General features: G+C 42.3%; 1 protein-coding gene across 16 annotated transcripts in view; it reads right to left on the reverse strand.

Moving 5' to 3' along the window:
- Window positions 1-756: 756 nt before the first annotated feature.
- The window catches only part of LOC143322550 (neuronal cell adhesion molecule-like), a 71063-nt gene continuing 54137 nt past the window's right edge, over window positions 757-17682 (reverse strand). For 3 of the 16 annotated variants that reach the window (XM_076733810.1, XM_076733806.1, XM_076733822.1), the window contains 21 exons: window positions 16836-16979; window positions 16619-16730; window positions 16369-16535; window positions 15946-16093; window positions 15654-15778; window positions 15309-15338; window positions 14451-14552; window positions 13574-13771; window positions 13332-13402; window positions 12896-13121; window positions 12657-12772; window positions 12358-12562; window positions 11551-11673; window positions 10952-11128; window positions 9639-9674; window positions 9103-9162; window positions 8766-8885; window positions 6892-7053; window positions 6049-6180; window positions 5646-5724; window positions 757-2952 (listed from right to left, as the gene is read on the reverse strand). In XM_076733810.1, the coding sequence (XP_076589925.1) occupies window positions 2706-2952; window positions 5646-5724; window positions 6049-6180; window positions 6892-7053; window positions 8766-8885; window positions 9103-9162; window positions 9639-9674; window positions 10952-11128; window positions 11551-11673; window positions 12358-12562; window positions 12657-12772; window positions 12896-13121; window positions 13332-13402; window positions 13574-13771; window positions 14451-14552; window positions 15309-15338; window positions 15654-15778; window positions 15946-16093; window positions 16369-16535; window positions 16619-16730; window positions 16836-16979 (2780 nt within the window). In that variant the 3' untranslated portion in view covers window positions 757-2705. Of the gene's footprint in view, window positions 2953-4070; window positions 5725-6048; window positions 6181-6891; window positions 7054-8765; window positions 8886-9102; window positions 9163-9638; window positions 9675-10951; window positions 11129-11550; window positions 11674-12357; window positions 12563-12656; window positions 12773-12895; window positions 13122-13331; window positions 13403-13573; window positions 13772-14450; window positions 14553-15308; window positions 15339-15653; window positions 15779-15945; window positions 16094-16368; window positions 16536-16618; window positions 16731-16835; window positions 16980-17682 lie in introns of those variants that run through there. The other 13 variants (XM_076733812.1, XM_076733807.1, XM_076733815.1 and 10 more) reach the window with 11 other exon arrangements.

Here is a 17682-nt window from a genome sequence, read left to right on the forward strand (position 1 = left end):
ACTGTAATGGAAGTGGAAGTGCCACAAGTGAGCGCCAAAAAGATGTAGCCCAACTGTCGTGTTCCATAAGGCCTTTCTATAGCTGCTTCACACAAAGCAGACTGAGGCAGGTGTAGGCATCCGTATTTACACAAAGCCCCTGCCTACTGTACAGGGTGGCGTTACTGTGCAGTGTGTGTTTCAGGATGTAGGTGTATGTGTGTATTGCACGTGGTAGCATGTGCATTTATACAGTGGTCTTATCAGCCCCTGCGAAGTTTCAGAGGGCTGAAATCTGACATTTGTTCAACATCATTTCATTTAGATTAGAGAATATTCCAAAAAACGACAACAAATTTGTGTAGCAGAAATTAGTTTTTTCTTCTGTCCTACCACATTAATTGTCTCACAACACCTCAGATGTATCTTGTGACCCTTTGGAGGAGGCTTGACCCCCTGGTTGGCAACCAGTGGACTCCAGCTGTATATAAAGAAGCTAAATCTAGCTCTACCTCGACAAGCTACAGCAGTGCAATGCTGATTACACAGCGATGCATCAGTATTGACAAGAATGCAGTATATTTGTCTATGTGCCTGCAGAAATAGCTCTTATTATTACTGGTATGTGGTAGTGAATGTAACTAACCATTTATGGTTATATAGCATGCACAGACTCGGTAACTGGGTTTTTATGACTCACTGAATCTAAGGGCATTCAGATCAGCACTCATTTCCAGAGGGCAATGACATTTTGAGTGAAGAGTCTGGAAGTGGAAATTAAAGCAGATAATTATTTATTCATTCATTATATTTCCAGTAGCTTGAGCTTCATACTTGCACTAAAAGGAGAAACTTAAATAGAGACAAAGAAAGTATCTGTTAGTACAAATCTGTTTCTTAAATACAAAACCATTTGCAATACTGTCAGAAAAAAAAAGCATAATTTTGGCAGTATGTTGGGACAGCGTAGAACCAATACAAATCAGAATAATATAATTCTGTGCATTAATTAATATTGTTGCTATATCCTACATGTTCTTGTTCAATACCAAAGTTATGTAACTCGCTGACAAGCAAATCAGAAAACAATCAGAATTCAAATTCATATTATGTCCAGATAGTTACAGAACAATGTACAGTGTGCACAGCAAGAAAAAAAAAGAATATATGTATATATATATTCTCTACAAGTACTCTATATTTAATACAGTCCTATCAACAGGTTAAACCATATCATGCACAATATTGCCTCTTAGGCTGCCTTATAAGCTGCTTGTCCCTGTACAATCAATTAAGGTATTTACAAATTTAACAAATATTCTACACGTCTTAAAAAAAAAACTTGATGCAAGTTAAGAGAAAAGAAATCTTGATCCCATCCAAAGGCCCTCAAGTGTAGTTAGTACAAGTGAACAACTTTTGCCTAATAGGAATTGAATAATGTACTGTATCTGCCCGCACACACACACACACACACACACACACACACACACACACACACACACACACACACACACACACACACACACACACACACACACATCCATACATTCATACACTGCAGAAATACAATCGGGTATTGTACATAATGAGTGCAGACTTTGAAAATGCACCAGACATGGTTTTAATGATGTTTTATGTGAGTGCGTTTAGCTTCTCAGAGGAATCAAAGCCAGTCCTGTGTTTCAAGGCATTGGGAGGTGTCTTTAAAAAAAAGATGACAAGAGTATATGAATTATTCCTCCCTCCACAGAGTCCTCTTCTCAGGCTTATCTTATCCATCCCTGGGTGTGACTTCTGCAGTCCTACAACTCTCTCTGTTCCAGCCACTGAACTGTGGAAAGAGACTTCAGAATCGAATCTTTGTTTTGAAGAAAAGGCACAACCTGCTGAAGGAGCACTGCAGGGACTGAGGCAGGCTGTCACCCCCTCAGCGTTCCCCGCCGGCCCTCAGATCACACTCAATAAGAGGAGGTTACATGCAGGGCAAAGGTTATGAGGTCATGTTACAAGCCATGCAGCATTTCAGCGCCCTCTGTCATAGGTGCAGTCGCATCAATCACAGCAGAGTGGTGACAGATGAGGATGTATCAATGCAGCAATCTCAAGCATGCAGTGTGCACTGCTCCCAATATTCAGTCTGCAGATAGTTCACTTTAATATATATACACTGTACATGACCTGCCTTGTAAATGCATGATGGAATTACATGGAGGAATTACATTATTAAATACAGACTCCTGTACAAGCTTGTGTTGGAAAAATACATGGAATAATAGTCATTTACTGTAGACACTGGTTACTATTTGAACATAGTAGATAATATAATAACCAATAACAAAAACAAATATAGTTCAGACGAGCACTGCATAGTCCGTAAGAGATTTGTGGTAAGAATGCAACACCTGTTAATATCAAAGTGTTAAGTAATATATGGATTTAAGGTCATATCAGGTATTTCATGCACTGTTAAAATCAAATGTCAGGTTGAGCTACTTCCTTCCTAAATGCTGCTCGGGATACACTGGAATGAGCACAGGTTTGAAAGCCTCTCCATGAAGATTTCCAAGTGAAAACATAAATGTCTTTCGTAAGTTGTCTGCCTCTTGCGTGTCATGTGTGGGGGATGGAGACGTGATCATAAAGCCATGCAGTGTTGGAACAGCCCTCTAAGAGAGATGTGGGGATGGAGCAGTCAGTGCACCACCTCATACTGGTCTGTTAGGCTACACAAATGAGTTCAAGGAGTTCATGGCATTAATAGGGGACGGGGCCTCCGAGCTCTCGTGGCCCTCAGCAGTGTCCCTGCTGGCACTCTTTCCACTATACTGGCCGATAAACGAGCCATCCTCGTTGAACTGTCCGTCTCCTCCTTCCCCGTAGTCAACTAAACTGTCGTCACTGTCGTCTCTCTTAACTGTCCCATTAGATGGCGTGCGGCTCCCTTTTAACGGTTTATGGTCCTCATTGTCACTGAAGGAGAAAATAACATGCAGGTGTTACAGGTGAGATGATGTGACAGATGCAACAAGGAGATTAGTGATCACTTTTTTAGATGGAGCAGAGAACCGCAGATAGTTACTTTCACCACAGTTTGATGGCTTTTTCCAGATTGAAAATAAATGTTTACTTTTCAGTCATCAGCTTTCATTAATATGCAACAGTGAACATTCCTGCCCACTGCACAAGAAGCAAATTTGAATTTGGATTGCTCCATGTCTAAAAAACGGCAGCTATGAATGATTAGTTGGTTTCCATCAGGCAACAGGGGAATAAAGCTCAAGCAATCATACCCTGTTCAAATTCCCCCTGAAACCAAATATGAAGTGGTAAATGTGTTGTCTGACAAAAGCATCCCCCCCGCCCCCAGACAGAGGTTGTGATGAAAAACAGAAAATCCAAGGCAATGATGTGAATAAAACTCGGAAAGCAAGGTTTCAGCCAAACATCCCCCAAAGCAAGCATGATAATAATCACAAATAGGCAAAATGCATGAAAAATCTGCAAAGAAAGTTTTCTTTGGATATCAGATAGTCGAAAACATTCCACATACATGAGTTGAACATGAGATAAGATCACAAAGCCATCATAATGCCGAAATGGTTTTGAATGCAAACAGATATCAATCAGTGTGCAAAAGCCTTTTTCAGGGGTAAAACCAGCACAGTAAAGCCACAGATGAGTGACCTTAGAGACTTGTCTATGCACTGCACACATGATGACGGCTTTATGACCAAATGTTAACTTGATGACAGCCTGGGATGCTTTACAGTGAGCATTTTTCTCCACGGTGACCCGACTATCCACTGACCCTCCACACATGCTAGATTTACAGAACAATGACCCTCAGTCCCCCCCCCACCATCATCACCCTTACCTTTCCTGAGACCTACACCCCTGCGAGCAGATGAGGAGATCCAGCTGAGATCCCACACAACACAACAGTCACTCCTCCTATGGATGATTGCACTACGCACACACTTGAGAAGGATTTCTTTTAAGTGTGGCACTTTAGCAGGCACATAAGCCATGTGCATGTATAGTCTGAACTTACAGTATGCTCTCCTGTAGTCAAACAAGAACAGCTCAGGTGAGTTAAGTTATGCCTTTATTGACATACTGTTGGGTTCCAGCTGAGCTTAATGAAACAGCATGGATATAAAGTATACTCTCACAAAGGCACTCTAATATTTATACACTTTGCCTTGTGATTTATTGTCTACTGTTGTTCTCTGAATGTCCATTGGAGAGACTCCCTTGCAGTATAAATAGGTCTCTCATTTTACACAAACTGCATGAGTTTTAAAGGATAAGTTATATTCTACATTTTTCTTATTGTCAACAAGTGCCATGAAAAGACCAAATGAATGGTACAAACTAATATTTACTGTGCGTCAAGGGCTGTCAGAGACTATTCCTCTGTGCCGTAGTACTTTTTAAAGATTTAAGTCAACAGTAGGGCTTGAAGCAGAGAGCCACAAACAAGCTGGAGGAGTCGATGTTTCTGGTCTATTTAAAGAATTTGTTGCAATAATGAAAATATAGAATACCACCAGCCTTATCCTTTAAGAATTATTACTATGAAAGAATGGCTACTGGCCTGTCATAAACAGCATTAACCAGCTCTTGTACACTCAGTGATGATTGCTTCCCTCAAACATGCTGATAATTTCATGTAAGATCCATATGCATCTCTATACTGTATATCTATATATGAACAATAATTCCATTCAACATGTTATTGCGCAGAGCAAGGTTTCATATATCAGATCAGATCTTCACATCATGCATATCACATATTATTTCTATATATATTCATATATCAATATGTATTTATCACAGCATAAAATCCATAGGACAGATTCATGTATACATAATACAAAAAGGAATATAAAATATAAAAGCAAGACCATCTTATAAATCGACTTTTAAAAAACAATTTAAAAATGCTAGCTATACAGAATTAAAGTGCTTCATTTTTCTTTATTCTGCGTGCGATTGGAGAAGCAGTCTAGAAAGAGGGTGCTGACAAGCATAGCTGGATAAATGCTGTAAGTTAGCGGGAATGATCATTTCAATGACTTCCAATCTTATGAGAGTTGTGTATGTAAGTAGCAATACACTAGGCAAAGTGTTAATACTATGTATACTGTACACAGGATGCATACGAGTAGCTTATTAGTCGGGATGGGATTCGATGCTCGGGGTTGGTTTAGGATGTGTTTCAAATCAATCTAGCTTATTTTTTTCCTGACAGTCTTATCTAAAGTTTCAAATTAACACCCAAACCCCTAAATCCCTTGAACCTGAAGAATCCTGCTTCTCAAACGACACCACAATGTCATATCAAGCAAACGCACACAAGAGAGTCCAATGCGAGTAGCATCCAGGACGTCCCAGAACCCAGAACAAAAATCTTGTGCTTCACGGTGGTAGGGGTTCAGATGAGGGGCACTTCTTCTTCTTCTTCTTCTTCTTCTTGTGTCTGTTATTGATGATCCTGGGTGAGTTATTGGTCAGCTGTAAGGGTTGAGAAGAGGGGAGAGAGTGCAGAGCTCCAGCCCAGCCAGAGAGAGCAGATCTGGGCAGAAAGCATGGGGCGGGGCAGGGGTTGATGGGTAAAAATGGGCTCTGGGGGCTCCAGAGGCCGGAGCACTTTCTCTCACCTGTATTCCCCAAAAGTACAGTCATCTTCTTTCATGGGCTGAAACTCTGGGTCTGTGTGTGCATCCTCCTTCTCTTTGACTAGTGAGAAAAGAAGACGCAATCAACTTCGGGCATGGCTAATATAACGTGTGATGCTGCATATTGTTTGGAATAGTGTATGAAGTTGTTTTTATTTTCCTCATTTTGTGCATCATTTAGACTGAATGTGACTGAAAACTGTTTTAATAAGTGAGCAAACAACAACAAACCGAGCAAAAATATTTCGGCATTGCGACAGCCATAGACTGCTGCAGAAAGTGATCTTAAAATCCTATTAAACATAAAGGAATGTTTGCAAATGAGGCGTTAAAGTGTGGGTTTATGTACGAGAGTGCCCGTGCTGGTGTTTGTGCTCCTACTCACCGGGGTATTTCCCTCCCTTATTCCTCTGGATGAAGCAGATAATGAGGAGGATCAGGATGAGCAGAGCGATGGCACACATGAGGCCAATGAACCATCCCTGAGTGGCGATGTCCACCTGTCTGCTCGCCACAGCTGGCCAGAGGAGGAGAAGAAGACTTAACATTTACGACTGCTTGATCTTTTCCCGGTGGGAAGGGAAAAATTGAAACAATTATCGACGAATCCTCGCTAAGACAAGCATGTATTAAGTAGATCAAGTCATTCTCTTTAGTATGTGCTTGTTAGAGATTTCAGCTCATGAGTGGGTCATGATTGCTTATTGTTACAGCAAAATTTCATGTTAGACGAGTTAGAAATCTCATAGATTAAGCTAATGGTGACTTGAGCACATTACTGAAACCGCATTAGTACATGATGTTGGAAATCAATCTTTCTCTCACAGACAGAAACACACACACACACACACACACAGATTACACATAGACACACATACTGTACGAGCAGGTTTACTGTGGGCGATATTAGGTCGGATATTATACCACTAAACATATATTAAACTCCTATATGAGAATGATATTCACTTTTTCTAATTAACAAATCTACTGGACTCACTTAAATTACGCTGAAATTCAACCACACGATCATGCACGCTGCTACACACTGTCTCTATATCACGACAGTACATGCCTGGCATACAGAGGCCACAACACATCGGTTAAACCCATGCTTGACTGGATTATAACTACACAACGGTACAAACTACTACACATTGTACAAACGACACAGTGCGAGGCTAAGCCAGGCCAGGCTACGGTGGAGGCGACCACCCAGGAAGTGCCTCACCTGGGACCGTCACCAATACCTCCTCAGAGAGGAGGGGCGGCTGGTCGTGGTGACCTTTGGCCACCACACGCACCCTATAGGAGAGGCCCCCCTTTAAGCCCTTCAGCATAAAGTTCTGAGAGCCGTTCACAAGCTCTTTCTGCCACTCCTCTTCAGCTTCACCTGCAGGAGGGACGTTCATGAAGAGAGGGATGTTTGAGGGAGCAAGCACAACTTCAAATGGGTCATGGAGATCACGACATCGTGGGAACTAATTACTTAATAAGAATCTACTGACATGAGATTACACTGCAGGCAATACTGTCTATATTAGATGTGAATAGTTAAAATTAATGGAATATTCATATGGAGCTCTGAAAAAACAGCTTAGTCTATAAATGAATTATTATGGTGGCCCTGAAAACTCAATGCACCACAACTTAAAGAAACACAAGCAAATGAAGAAAAGAATTTCAGCAACTTGACAACCCATGTGCACCATACAGAAAATGCTGCAATTTGAGAAAATACAACTGAACACAGAAAAACAGCCACAATCAGAAATGCTGCAAGTTACACAAGAGAGAGAGAAGATGAGTTACAAAACAACAGAAGTTTCTGGGGGACGATAAAATGGGATGAATGCACCTCCCAGATTCATTGTCCCCTGGAAACGGCTTTGCGACTCGTTTATCTTGTCTTCTGTGTGATTTGCTGTGTTTCTGTATGTGATCGCGTTTACTGAATTTCTTGCTTTGCAGCATTTGTAGGCATACCAGCAGCATGACTGACAAACGGTGGTCAGTCGGTCTGTCACTGCCTCACCACAGACTGAAATATCTCTGTCTACTAGATGCATTGCCATGAAACTTTGTACAGACATTCATGGTGCCCAGATGATGAATCCTACTTGATTACTTTGGTGATTCCATCTTTTCTTCTAGCAAGTATATTTTAGGTAATGGTCTCAACGACTGTTGGACAGGCTGAAATTTGGTAAATCTGGCTCTAATACTTTGGTAAAATACTTTTTCTTAACATCCAACCTGTGACATTCCCATCTGCCTTAGCTGTACTTTGTATTACTTGCTAATTAGCAAATATTAGCATGCTAACATGCTAAACTAAGATGGTGAACATGGCTAACATTATACCTGCTAAACATCTGCATGTTAGCATGTGAACATGTTAGCATTAGCTCAAAGCACCACAGTGAGTTCCATAGATGTATTAAGAAAAAGAACAGCCTCTCAGAGCTGCTAGCTTGGCTGCAGACTCTTCGTCTTGCTTTCTAAATGCTGCTCTTGTGATTTGATCTTCATTTTCTTTTGTTTTTGCATACTGTTGCGGAGCATTGATTTCTCAGGGTCCCCTTAAATTATACATGTGGCGATGAGCTAGATATGAAATGTGTTTGACTGATGATCACAAGATTATGTTTTTGATAACAACATTTTCTAAATGAATGCGATCTATAATTATGATAATCCCTAATTGAATCCATTGAACAGTAGGTGTGAGAGAGCCATACTACAACAACGCAGCGTTTGTTGTTCATCCTCACTGCAGGTGGATAAAAATAATGGAGAGCACTTCAGTCAAAATCATTTGGCATAACAAGAGTGTTTGTGCTGCTTTTTATGATGTTTGTCTGCACAAGTTCCAGCGTGATTGTCACGGGAGATGCGTGCAACTCCAGTCAATAATAGGACTGGGCAATTAGCAATCCAATCACAGACCGCCTTGTTTTTCACATCTGGGTCCATGTTGGCAGGAGCCAGCACTGACATGATTGCCAAAATTTCTATTCACCTGCACAAGCCAATAATGGAGTAGGGGTCTCTTGCCACCTACATGCGAAACTGACAGTAATAAAGGTGTGATGCTTCGCTTACTGTTTTTGTTTTTGTATTCTACATAAACATTTTTCTCCGGCCCCCGGTACTCCCAACTGATCAGGGCCCCGTCCTCTCCAACCAAGGAGCTAACATTCCCAAAAGGACTCACAGATGGCGCTGAGCACACAAGAGAAAAGACAACCATCAAGATTGGTCTGTTGGTCAAAGGGTAATCCAATAACTGGCTGTTAATTGCTTTGATATAATGAGATTTCCATTACCAAACCTAGACCCTCACAGCCAAACAAAACAGCAATTTCCAATCAGGACACTATACCAACAAACAATACACAAAGCTGATCATGTAGTGTACTAAGATCACAGCAGTATGTACCCTGGGGGGTCGGATGGCGTGAAGGAGACCGTGCAATGGGATGAGAGGTTTGGGTGTTTCCTGTAAACAACATGGAGAGGGGTAAAGACCGCACCACACATGAGACACACACACAGACGCAAGCAGAGGCACCACAGACACTGAAGTCATTATACACAGCGCAGACAGTTCATTGGCATGCCAAGCAAACTCTTGCCATGCAGCAGGAAGCAGCACCGGCAGCCACAGTGGAAGAAGTGACAAGGGGTCAAAGTCGCCAAAGGCTCAGTTAAAAGGAAAAAAAGGCAGCCAAGCGCTTTGAAAAGACTCATCTAGTTTTATCACACGTCATTAAAGAGGCATATGTCACATGGCATCTTTATCTACGTGGCTTTGAACTTTCCCCAGCTTTGAACTCAGCAGTGTTGTGGTGGGCCACAGAAAATTTGATAGCGACGAGGGGAAATTGCTTAAAGATGAGGAGTGCATGCTTGCAGTGGGGTTTGAAGCTCTGACTGTATCTGAAAAACATGCATCGGTCTAGATACCACCGGTACCTGTGCCCACATCTACGTCAAGCTGTGATATTAGAGCTTGTAGAGAGAAACAGGACACAGAGAAACAACGGGACAGGGGTCACTACGGGATGACCCCCCACCTAGGTCACTGTATGTAACATTCACAGAAAGGCATTCATGTGGTCATGCTGTGTAATGTGAGAAAGTATCAGTCTGAAGATTTATAACAGCATGGGTCAACCTGTGTAACAATGCAACTGGATCACACTCATGTTCCACTAAACATGGACATGGATGAAGAGCTTATGTTATCCATGCTATGTAAAAATGCCAAAAACAAAAAAATGATACTCTAAATTGCACACGGTGGACTGACGGGAACATTTCACATACACGAAACACATGACAATGTTCTGACTTAACAGTAAGTAATTTCCTTATCGATTAATGGCTTGAGCATTTTTTTTTTAATTAATCAATTACTCATTTAGTCTATAGTGCCACAAACAAGTGAAAAATGATCATTTCCCACAATGCAAGGTGACATCTTCAAATTGCTTGTTTTGTCCGACCAGCAGTCTGAAACGACACCGAATTCAATTTAGACTTACATAAAATGGAAAAAAGCAGCAGACTTTTACATTTGAGAAGCTGCAACCAGCAAATATCTGCCATTTTTCCATTAAAAAAATCACAAAATAATGCCGCAAGCTGATTTTCTGTCAACTAATCAATAAATTGCCTATTGTTTCTGCACTACTTAACAGAAAACACACCAAAACAGAACAACAAGCTTTACAATTTCAGTGTTTGGATGAATGTTTTTCAGCGCAAATCATTAATCATTAACTATGAGGAGGTGCACACAGTGAGACGCAACCAGTGTGAGCTTCAATGCAAGTCCATCCAACTTTAAACACTTCACCCAACTCCTCTCCAGAACACCATGATTTATGGCTATCTTGCCTTCATCAGGATGGTGTCTGAGGTTGGTTCCAGTTTCCTTAAACTTATACATAAATAGATCACTTATAGATCACACATCACTTTATTTTTCCTCACGGCTAAAAAAAAAAATAACAACAGAAACATAAATTCATCTTCATCAACAACCCCGATGAAGGGAGGATAGTCAAAAAAACATTTAAACATTGTAATATTATGTACTGAAGAGTTGGATTGTGTGTTTTAACGTTGAATGGATTTCACCCGTGATCTGCAGATTAATGGCATGCTCGAATCTTCATACCTGACTTATAGACACAATTCACATTAATCAGCTCAAACATCGTTTCACTTGAAGAAACATGAACAGGTTAATTACTTTTAGTCGTCTGCATTTGCTGACTTACCTTCGTCCATGATGGTGACACCTTCCCCAGAAATGGCTGGGCCTGCTCCCCTGACTGTTTTCGCATTCAAATAAAACTTGTAGCGTGTGCTGTACTTGAGGTTGGGCAAAGTGACTGAGGTCTCATTGGCAGGCAGGGCCAGCTCCTCCATTGGGCCCAGCTCATTGGAGTTATTGACTACAGGGGTGGAGGATGAGGTGACAAGAATAATGGGATGGAAGTGGAAGTTGGGAAGTAGTGAGATAAGTTGAATAGAGGTATGAGGAGAAGAGGTCGTAGATGGGGTCGGAGCGTCAATGACGAAAAAGGTGGAAATGATAGCATTTGGAGCACAGAGGTGTAGGGTTCAGAAATAGAAGGTGACAAAAGTTGATTTGTTAATTTATGTTGTAATTTAGGCAAAATAACTTGCTTGAAATGCTCTTAGAGTACTTTAAACCTTTATTGTTATTTCTCTCTGTCTCAAAATCTGAGTCTGAGCAGGATGACAGCACAAGACATGAAAAAGGAGGACGTACAAACTACAAACTACATGAAGGTGACATTTACCTGGCAAAGATATATAAGCTCAGTTGTTGTCATGGAGGAAAAAGCCTCACCTTGCTGATATTTGAGGGTGTAGCCGGTGATGCGTCCATTACGGACATGAGGAGGACTCCATTCAAGGGTTAGAGAGTCCAGGTTGGGGTTGGTGACTATCAGGGAGGTAGGAGTCCCCGGCACTGCAGGAAACACATAAATCATGAAACCTTACACCAGTTTAACAAAGTAAATTGAAGAGGCTCCAAAACATTATTCTAAATGAATGATTGAAGACAGTCAGTGTTTGTCAAGAGTTACTGAAGATGCCAGAGTTTGGGGAGATGCTGGCAGGGGTCAGTGCCAGAACCAGAGCTGGTTGAGTGGGCAACAGAAGCAGGTTCAGCAGTCACCTAGTGAACAGTTTGCTGACCGATTTACAGCAACTCCAATCAGGACTCTGACTTGGAGGACGATGAAGACACGTTGGGTTCAGGAGAGGTGTGAAGTAGGAGAGGAGCAAGAGGGAGGCTGGGCATCTGTCAGCGCCCAGCCGCCCACCTCCAGAGGCCTGAGCTATACTATTGGACTACGACCTTTTAAGGTACAAAGATGTACCAAACAGGATGGGCCGGGCTAGCTGGTTAGCATGCTAACTTACGTAAACAGCTATGCAACACAGTACACAGACGTCTTACATTTTGCACCTTTAAAGTTCCCCTCCACTCAAGCACTGCTTATTCTCAATTCATTTGGATGTTTAAGCCTCATTGTGCAGAATGACACAAACAATTACTCGTAACAGAGTATCTCTGTCTTCTATTTAAGAAAGAAAGAAAGAAAGAAAGAAAGAAAGAAAGAAAGGAAGAAAGAATTCCGTCACCTACCTCCTTCAGGTGTCTCGAACTGCCGGGTGGGGCTGGGGGGACCCTCTCCCTTGCCATTATAAACCCTGACGTTGAACGAGTACAGACTGAAGGGGTGCAGACCAGGCAGCATGCCGCGGGTGTGGTTCCCACTGAAGGTCAGGATCTGCTTCTCCACGTGATGAGGGTTGTGTTTGTGGAGGCTGCGCTCTCTCCAGTAGTACACCTACGACACACAGTACACAGTAAGCGCTGGGGGTGTATTATGGTTGGTGGGATTGCTGCACATGATACATTACATACAGCCTTTTGCACTGTACCTTAAATCCTTTGAGATGTCCCCGTATTAATTTAAAGGGCACGGGATCCCAGTGCACCTCTGCCAGAGCGCTGTTCATCACTATGGCCTGCACGTTTTCTGGAGCTGCTACTGGCACTGTAAAAAAGACAAGGAGCACAGGAAACATACTGAGTAAACGTTACAGGTTTAACGACCAAATGCATCATTATCGACGCTTGTACACAGTGCGTTTTTAAAGGGTCTCAAGGTCGAACTCACAATCCTCTCCTGAGTAGCCGTGGGCAATAGCGGGCTCGGGTCCGGCTCCGTAGTCGTTCACAGCCTGAACTTTCAGCTCATATGGAACAAACGTGGGCACTCCAGACACAACGAACTTGGAGTTATTAGCCACAGTCACTGTGGTCCAATCACTGTCCACCGCCTTCTGCCTCCACATCACCTTATAGTGAAGCCCTGGACCATTAGACTGGAGGCCTGACAGCGGCTGCAGAGGAGAGCGTTTAAAATGTTTCTTTCAGTACATTATGATGTATGTGGCTTTGGTGGATGATGAGAAAAAGAGAGGAAAGTGAGAACAAACGAAAACTCATAAGGCCAGTTAATGAGAGAAGTGTGCTTTTATGTTTCATGGTACTCCCTGGACAACAGTAAGTGCCTCAGGATTAAAACAGATAGACTTATACAACTTTATTACCTTCCAGGAGATTACAAGATTATCATGTTCTGTTCCAAATCCCTGTACACCTGTTGGATTCTCGTCTGGAGCTGAAAAACATAGAAAAATAAACCCAGAGTGAAACATTATCCCAAAGAAAACCTTTCACTGAGGCTCAAACCAGAACTGATTTTCTTTGTGAATGACATATTCAACGAAGACGCATATTACCATGTTTAATGAGAAACTGGATCAAAGGCCTGAGGTTGCTGAATCTGTACCTGCAGGTTCTGTTTTGTACACTCTGGAGGATAAACTGGGGCGGCTGAAATCCACAGCGTTGAGGGCCAGAACTCTGAAGGTGTAGTGGGCGTAGGGGGACAGTTTGAGGTGAGCTGTCGTCTTGGTGCCAGGGACCTCGGTAAGATTGTGCCAGTGGCCGCGGTGGTGCAGTAAGTCTTCATACTGGATCAGAAATTCTGTGTAAAATAGAAAAAAGACAAGCATTGTACATAACTGAACACTTCATACACTCTCTGACACTGACAGTATATTTGCATAACTGAAATGAATCGCCTCAAGGTTTTTTGGGGTACTGTGACTCAAAAAGCAAAGAGAGTTTTGCTGAAATATGTCACAATATGCTACTCGTGGCAGTGCTTTGAGGCTTCAAAGAAAAGAGGGATTTATCTACGTTTTCATGAAATGATAAGTGTTCACAATAACCTGCGTTTACTATAAACCTTAACACGGCGTTCCAACTTTCTTAGAAGAAAATTAAGCTGCAGCAGAGGTTTGAGAGAGATTTCCGTGGCTGGTTTGGTATTTTTTATGCTCTTAAAACTTGTCATCAGATTTGAGACTGACCTCAGGTCAGCAGTCTGACTCGAGTCAGATGGAGTCTCGAGTATTGTAGATCATTCTGATTTTGTTCACATATCTCCACTTGCTGCTTCGGGGAGTCAGCTAAATGCCAAATACATAATTAATTAAATGGGCGCTCTAGTGATTTAGTTTTGCACTTCCATTATGTTGGGAGAGTCAGCAGAGACAGATTTTTTTGTCAATTCACGACAAAATCAAAGTACAACTCGTGCACACACACACACACACACACACACACACACACACACACACACACACACACTTAAGACATACTCTGAATGGGGCTGTTATGTTCATCCCCAGGGGTCCAAGTGAGCTGAACACTCCTCTTTTTCTGGTCCGTCAGCTCCAGGTCAGTTGGGGGGTCGGGTCGCTCTGGTGGAGAAACAGCACAGACAGCAACTTCAGCACACAGTTACAGTCAACGAGTGTGAAGCGTTCATGCCACGAGAAGATGAGGCAAAAACAAAAGAGGGTAACTGCTTACATAATTTGCTTCCTGTGATGCTGGAATCATAATAAATGCTAAGAATGCTTGTTTAACCAAGCACACCTTAGATTTGCTGCTCTATTTCTTTACATTTTCCATTTGACGATGCTATTTGCCCCACGATGCACATGCAGGCGCTGCATCATGCATATGAAACGACCGATGCTCAACTGAGCATCTTCCATAATCACTCTGCAGGAAATAGAGTCTCGGGCTCACTAGAGAGGCTAAATTGAAGCGCATGTTTAGAAACTGTAATGATAACGTGGAACGCATGCTTGGAATAAATGAGTGATGAGGAAACTGCATTTGAAAAGATCCCAAGTGGTGCAATGGGGAGATGTCTGCTTTACAAATTATCTTTGCATTCAAGTGGCAGTGGAAATTGCTCCCCCTTTGCCTAAATGTTTAATGCTTCCATCAGTGCTTTAATGCATTCAAACTTGTAAAAACATACAATTTACTCAAAAGAAAAAAACGTTAAGACAAACCAAATAAATCAAAATGAAAACAAATGGACTGAAAATGCTCGGTGATCGTCAAAAACAAATCTTCAGGCCACAACATGCTTCACTTAACAGAAACAACACAAGACCATTCAGCTGAGCACATCTGGGTGCTCATGTGTGCTGCAGGTTTACCGTAGACAACAGCTGGTGTTGGCGTGGCCTCTGCCAGGTAGGAGGGCGGGAGTGAAATGGGGAGTTTAGTGGTCAGTCAGCCATAAGAAAACAAAGAAGATTATCTGGCTTTCTGAGAGGGGAACAATCAAATATTCATGCTGCTGACACGATAGCTGACTAAATCTGCTCCGGCCCACCTAAGTAAACTCTCCAGCAATTAACCTTGAAGGGCTGAAAGGCAATCTGCTGCGTAGGTTATTGAATGGATTCACTTTTCTGGGAAGGCCTGAGACAGAGACTTAAATAATTTGTGAGTTCGTTTTATGAGTCAGTGAAATTGAGCTCCTGCAAAGCCGAACTTACCGACAACAGTGAGCTCGGCGCTGGCTGAATCATGGTCCAGAGTGGTGTTCATGATGCAGGTGTACACGCCCGCGTCGTTCTCCGTCACATCAGTGATGGTGAGGCTGTCAGAGTCCACGATTAATCTGCAAACAAAGCATTCATACACACAGTTCAGCACGACATTGGATTCTATCAAATCTTGGAGCTCAGAGCAAAGCTTGGCCATTAACAAAGAACCTAACTGTGTAATTAAAGGTAAGGTTGCTAATTAGATACTAGCTGAATCCAACAAACTGCAGACAGCTCTGACCTCTCATCAGCAGGCAGCTCTCCGTCGTCTTTGAGCCAGGTCATGGTCGGGATGAGTGAGGGGTCATGCTTCACCTTACACTCAAACACCACAGACTTGCCCCTCTGCACCACTTTGTACTCCGGCTGCTTCAGGATTCGGGTGGGCTCTGATGGGAGGGGGACAAGGAGGTAAGCTTCAGTTTGAATAGAAATGGAAGAATCACCAGTGTGGACAAATAAACCATGTGTCTGGAAAAGTTAATATTGTTATTGTTTTAATATTGTTTTTTGATAGATTGAGTGATTATTTTGATATTTTAACCCTGGAAAGACATATTTTATAACAAACATCACACTTTAACAGCACTGTGTGAGTTCAGAGCCAGTTCTGCTCCAGTGCACTCCCTGTCTTATTATCGATTCTTCAGTGCAGAGACCTCACCTTTGACCTCCAGGGAGACGTGATTCTCATAGATACCGATGCTGTTTCTGGCCACGCAGGTGTATCTGCCACTATTGTGGGCTTGAGCTATGTGGATCTCTAAAGTGCCATTATCATGAAGGATGTAAGGGTCTCCATCCAGGGTGCTGGACCGACTGTCTTTAAACCTGAGACAGCGAGAGAGAGGCAGCCGCTTAGAGCTTTTGGACAAAACTCAAAACACTCGTCTATTAAAAGGTCATTAACTCACCATGTAATTTTAGGGATGGGTGATCCAAAGGAAGCACAGTCTATCAGGGCCCGGTGGTTTTTGATGACCTGGTAGACTTTGTTGGACTGTGTCAGCACTCTGGGCGGCTCCGCTGCAGTGATGCAGCAGCAATTATTGCCATGTTATTACTCTCCAGAAATCAATGTAAATGTAAAACAGCATTTTAATGCAAATGGTTGTTGTGTAATGAACTTACACAGCACATTGACGAAGGCGTTGGACAGGAGGTAACCGTAGTCATTGGAGACATTACACTGGTAGACGGCGCTGGATCCCGGCTGCACATCAGTGAAGATGATGGTGTCGTCCTCCACCTTTCTGCTGAGGTCCTTAGGGGAGTCTGTTCGTGGATACAGGGGTTACAGATGCAACTCTGGCTGTTTGAATTCTGGATGTAAAGAAGCTTCAAACATCCTGACAGGAGCTGTCAGGTGTCTTGGTTGCCAAACAAACAACTCTGGCTTTCATTAATGTGTCTCACGTCTCAGGCTGTGTCTCAAACCTTAATACTTTCTGAGTGTTAACCAGAAAATGTGGCATTGATTACTTATTCCTTGATCAGATATTTCCTCTTCCCCCTTTTCTACCCGATCATGATTCTATCACCTGTTATCAATCAACCTGTTTACCTGTGAAATGTTCCAAACAGGTGTTTTTGGAGCATTCCACAGCTTTCCCAGTCTTTTTCTGCTCCTGTCCCTGCTTGTTTGAAACATGTTGCTGGCATATTGTCTTTATACAGTTTTCAGTTAAGTATATGTCAAGAAGAATGAGCATATTATGACATTCTGTTTTATTCATGTTTTACAGCTTCCCAACTTTTTTGGAATCAGGGATCTAGTAATAGAAGTAATAGTGCAACATATCTCCTCTATTCTCTTTCTTGCCTAGTTAAGGGACAAACATTGATGCCGCTCTCATGTCTGTACAGAACAGTCAGCATCTGCTTAACTTAGTTGAGCATAAAAACTGTAAAGGGGCAAAAGCTGGCATGGCTCTGTACAAAGAAAACTAAATCACCTCTGAAGCTCACTAATTAAGAC

The sequence above is a fragment of the Chaetodon auriga genome, chromosome 6, assembly GCF_051107435.1.
Source record: "Chaetodon auriga isolate fChaAug3 chromosome 6, fChaAug3.hap1, whole genome shotgun sequence".
NCBI classification, from domain to species: Eukaryota; Metazoa; Chordata; class Actinopteri; order Chaetodontiformes; family Chaetodontidae; genus Chaetodon; species Chaetodon auriga.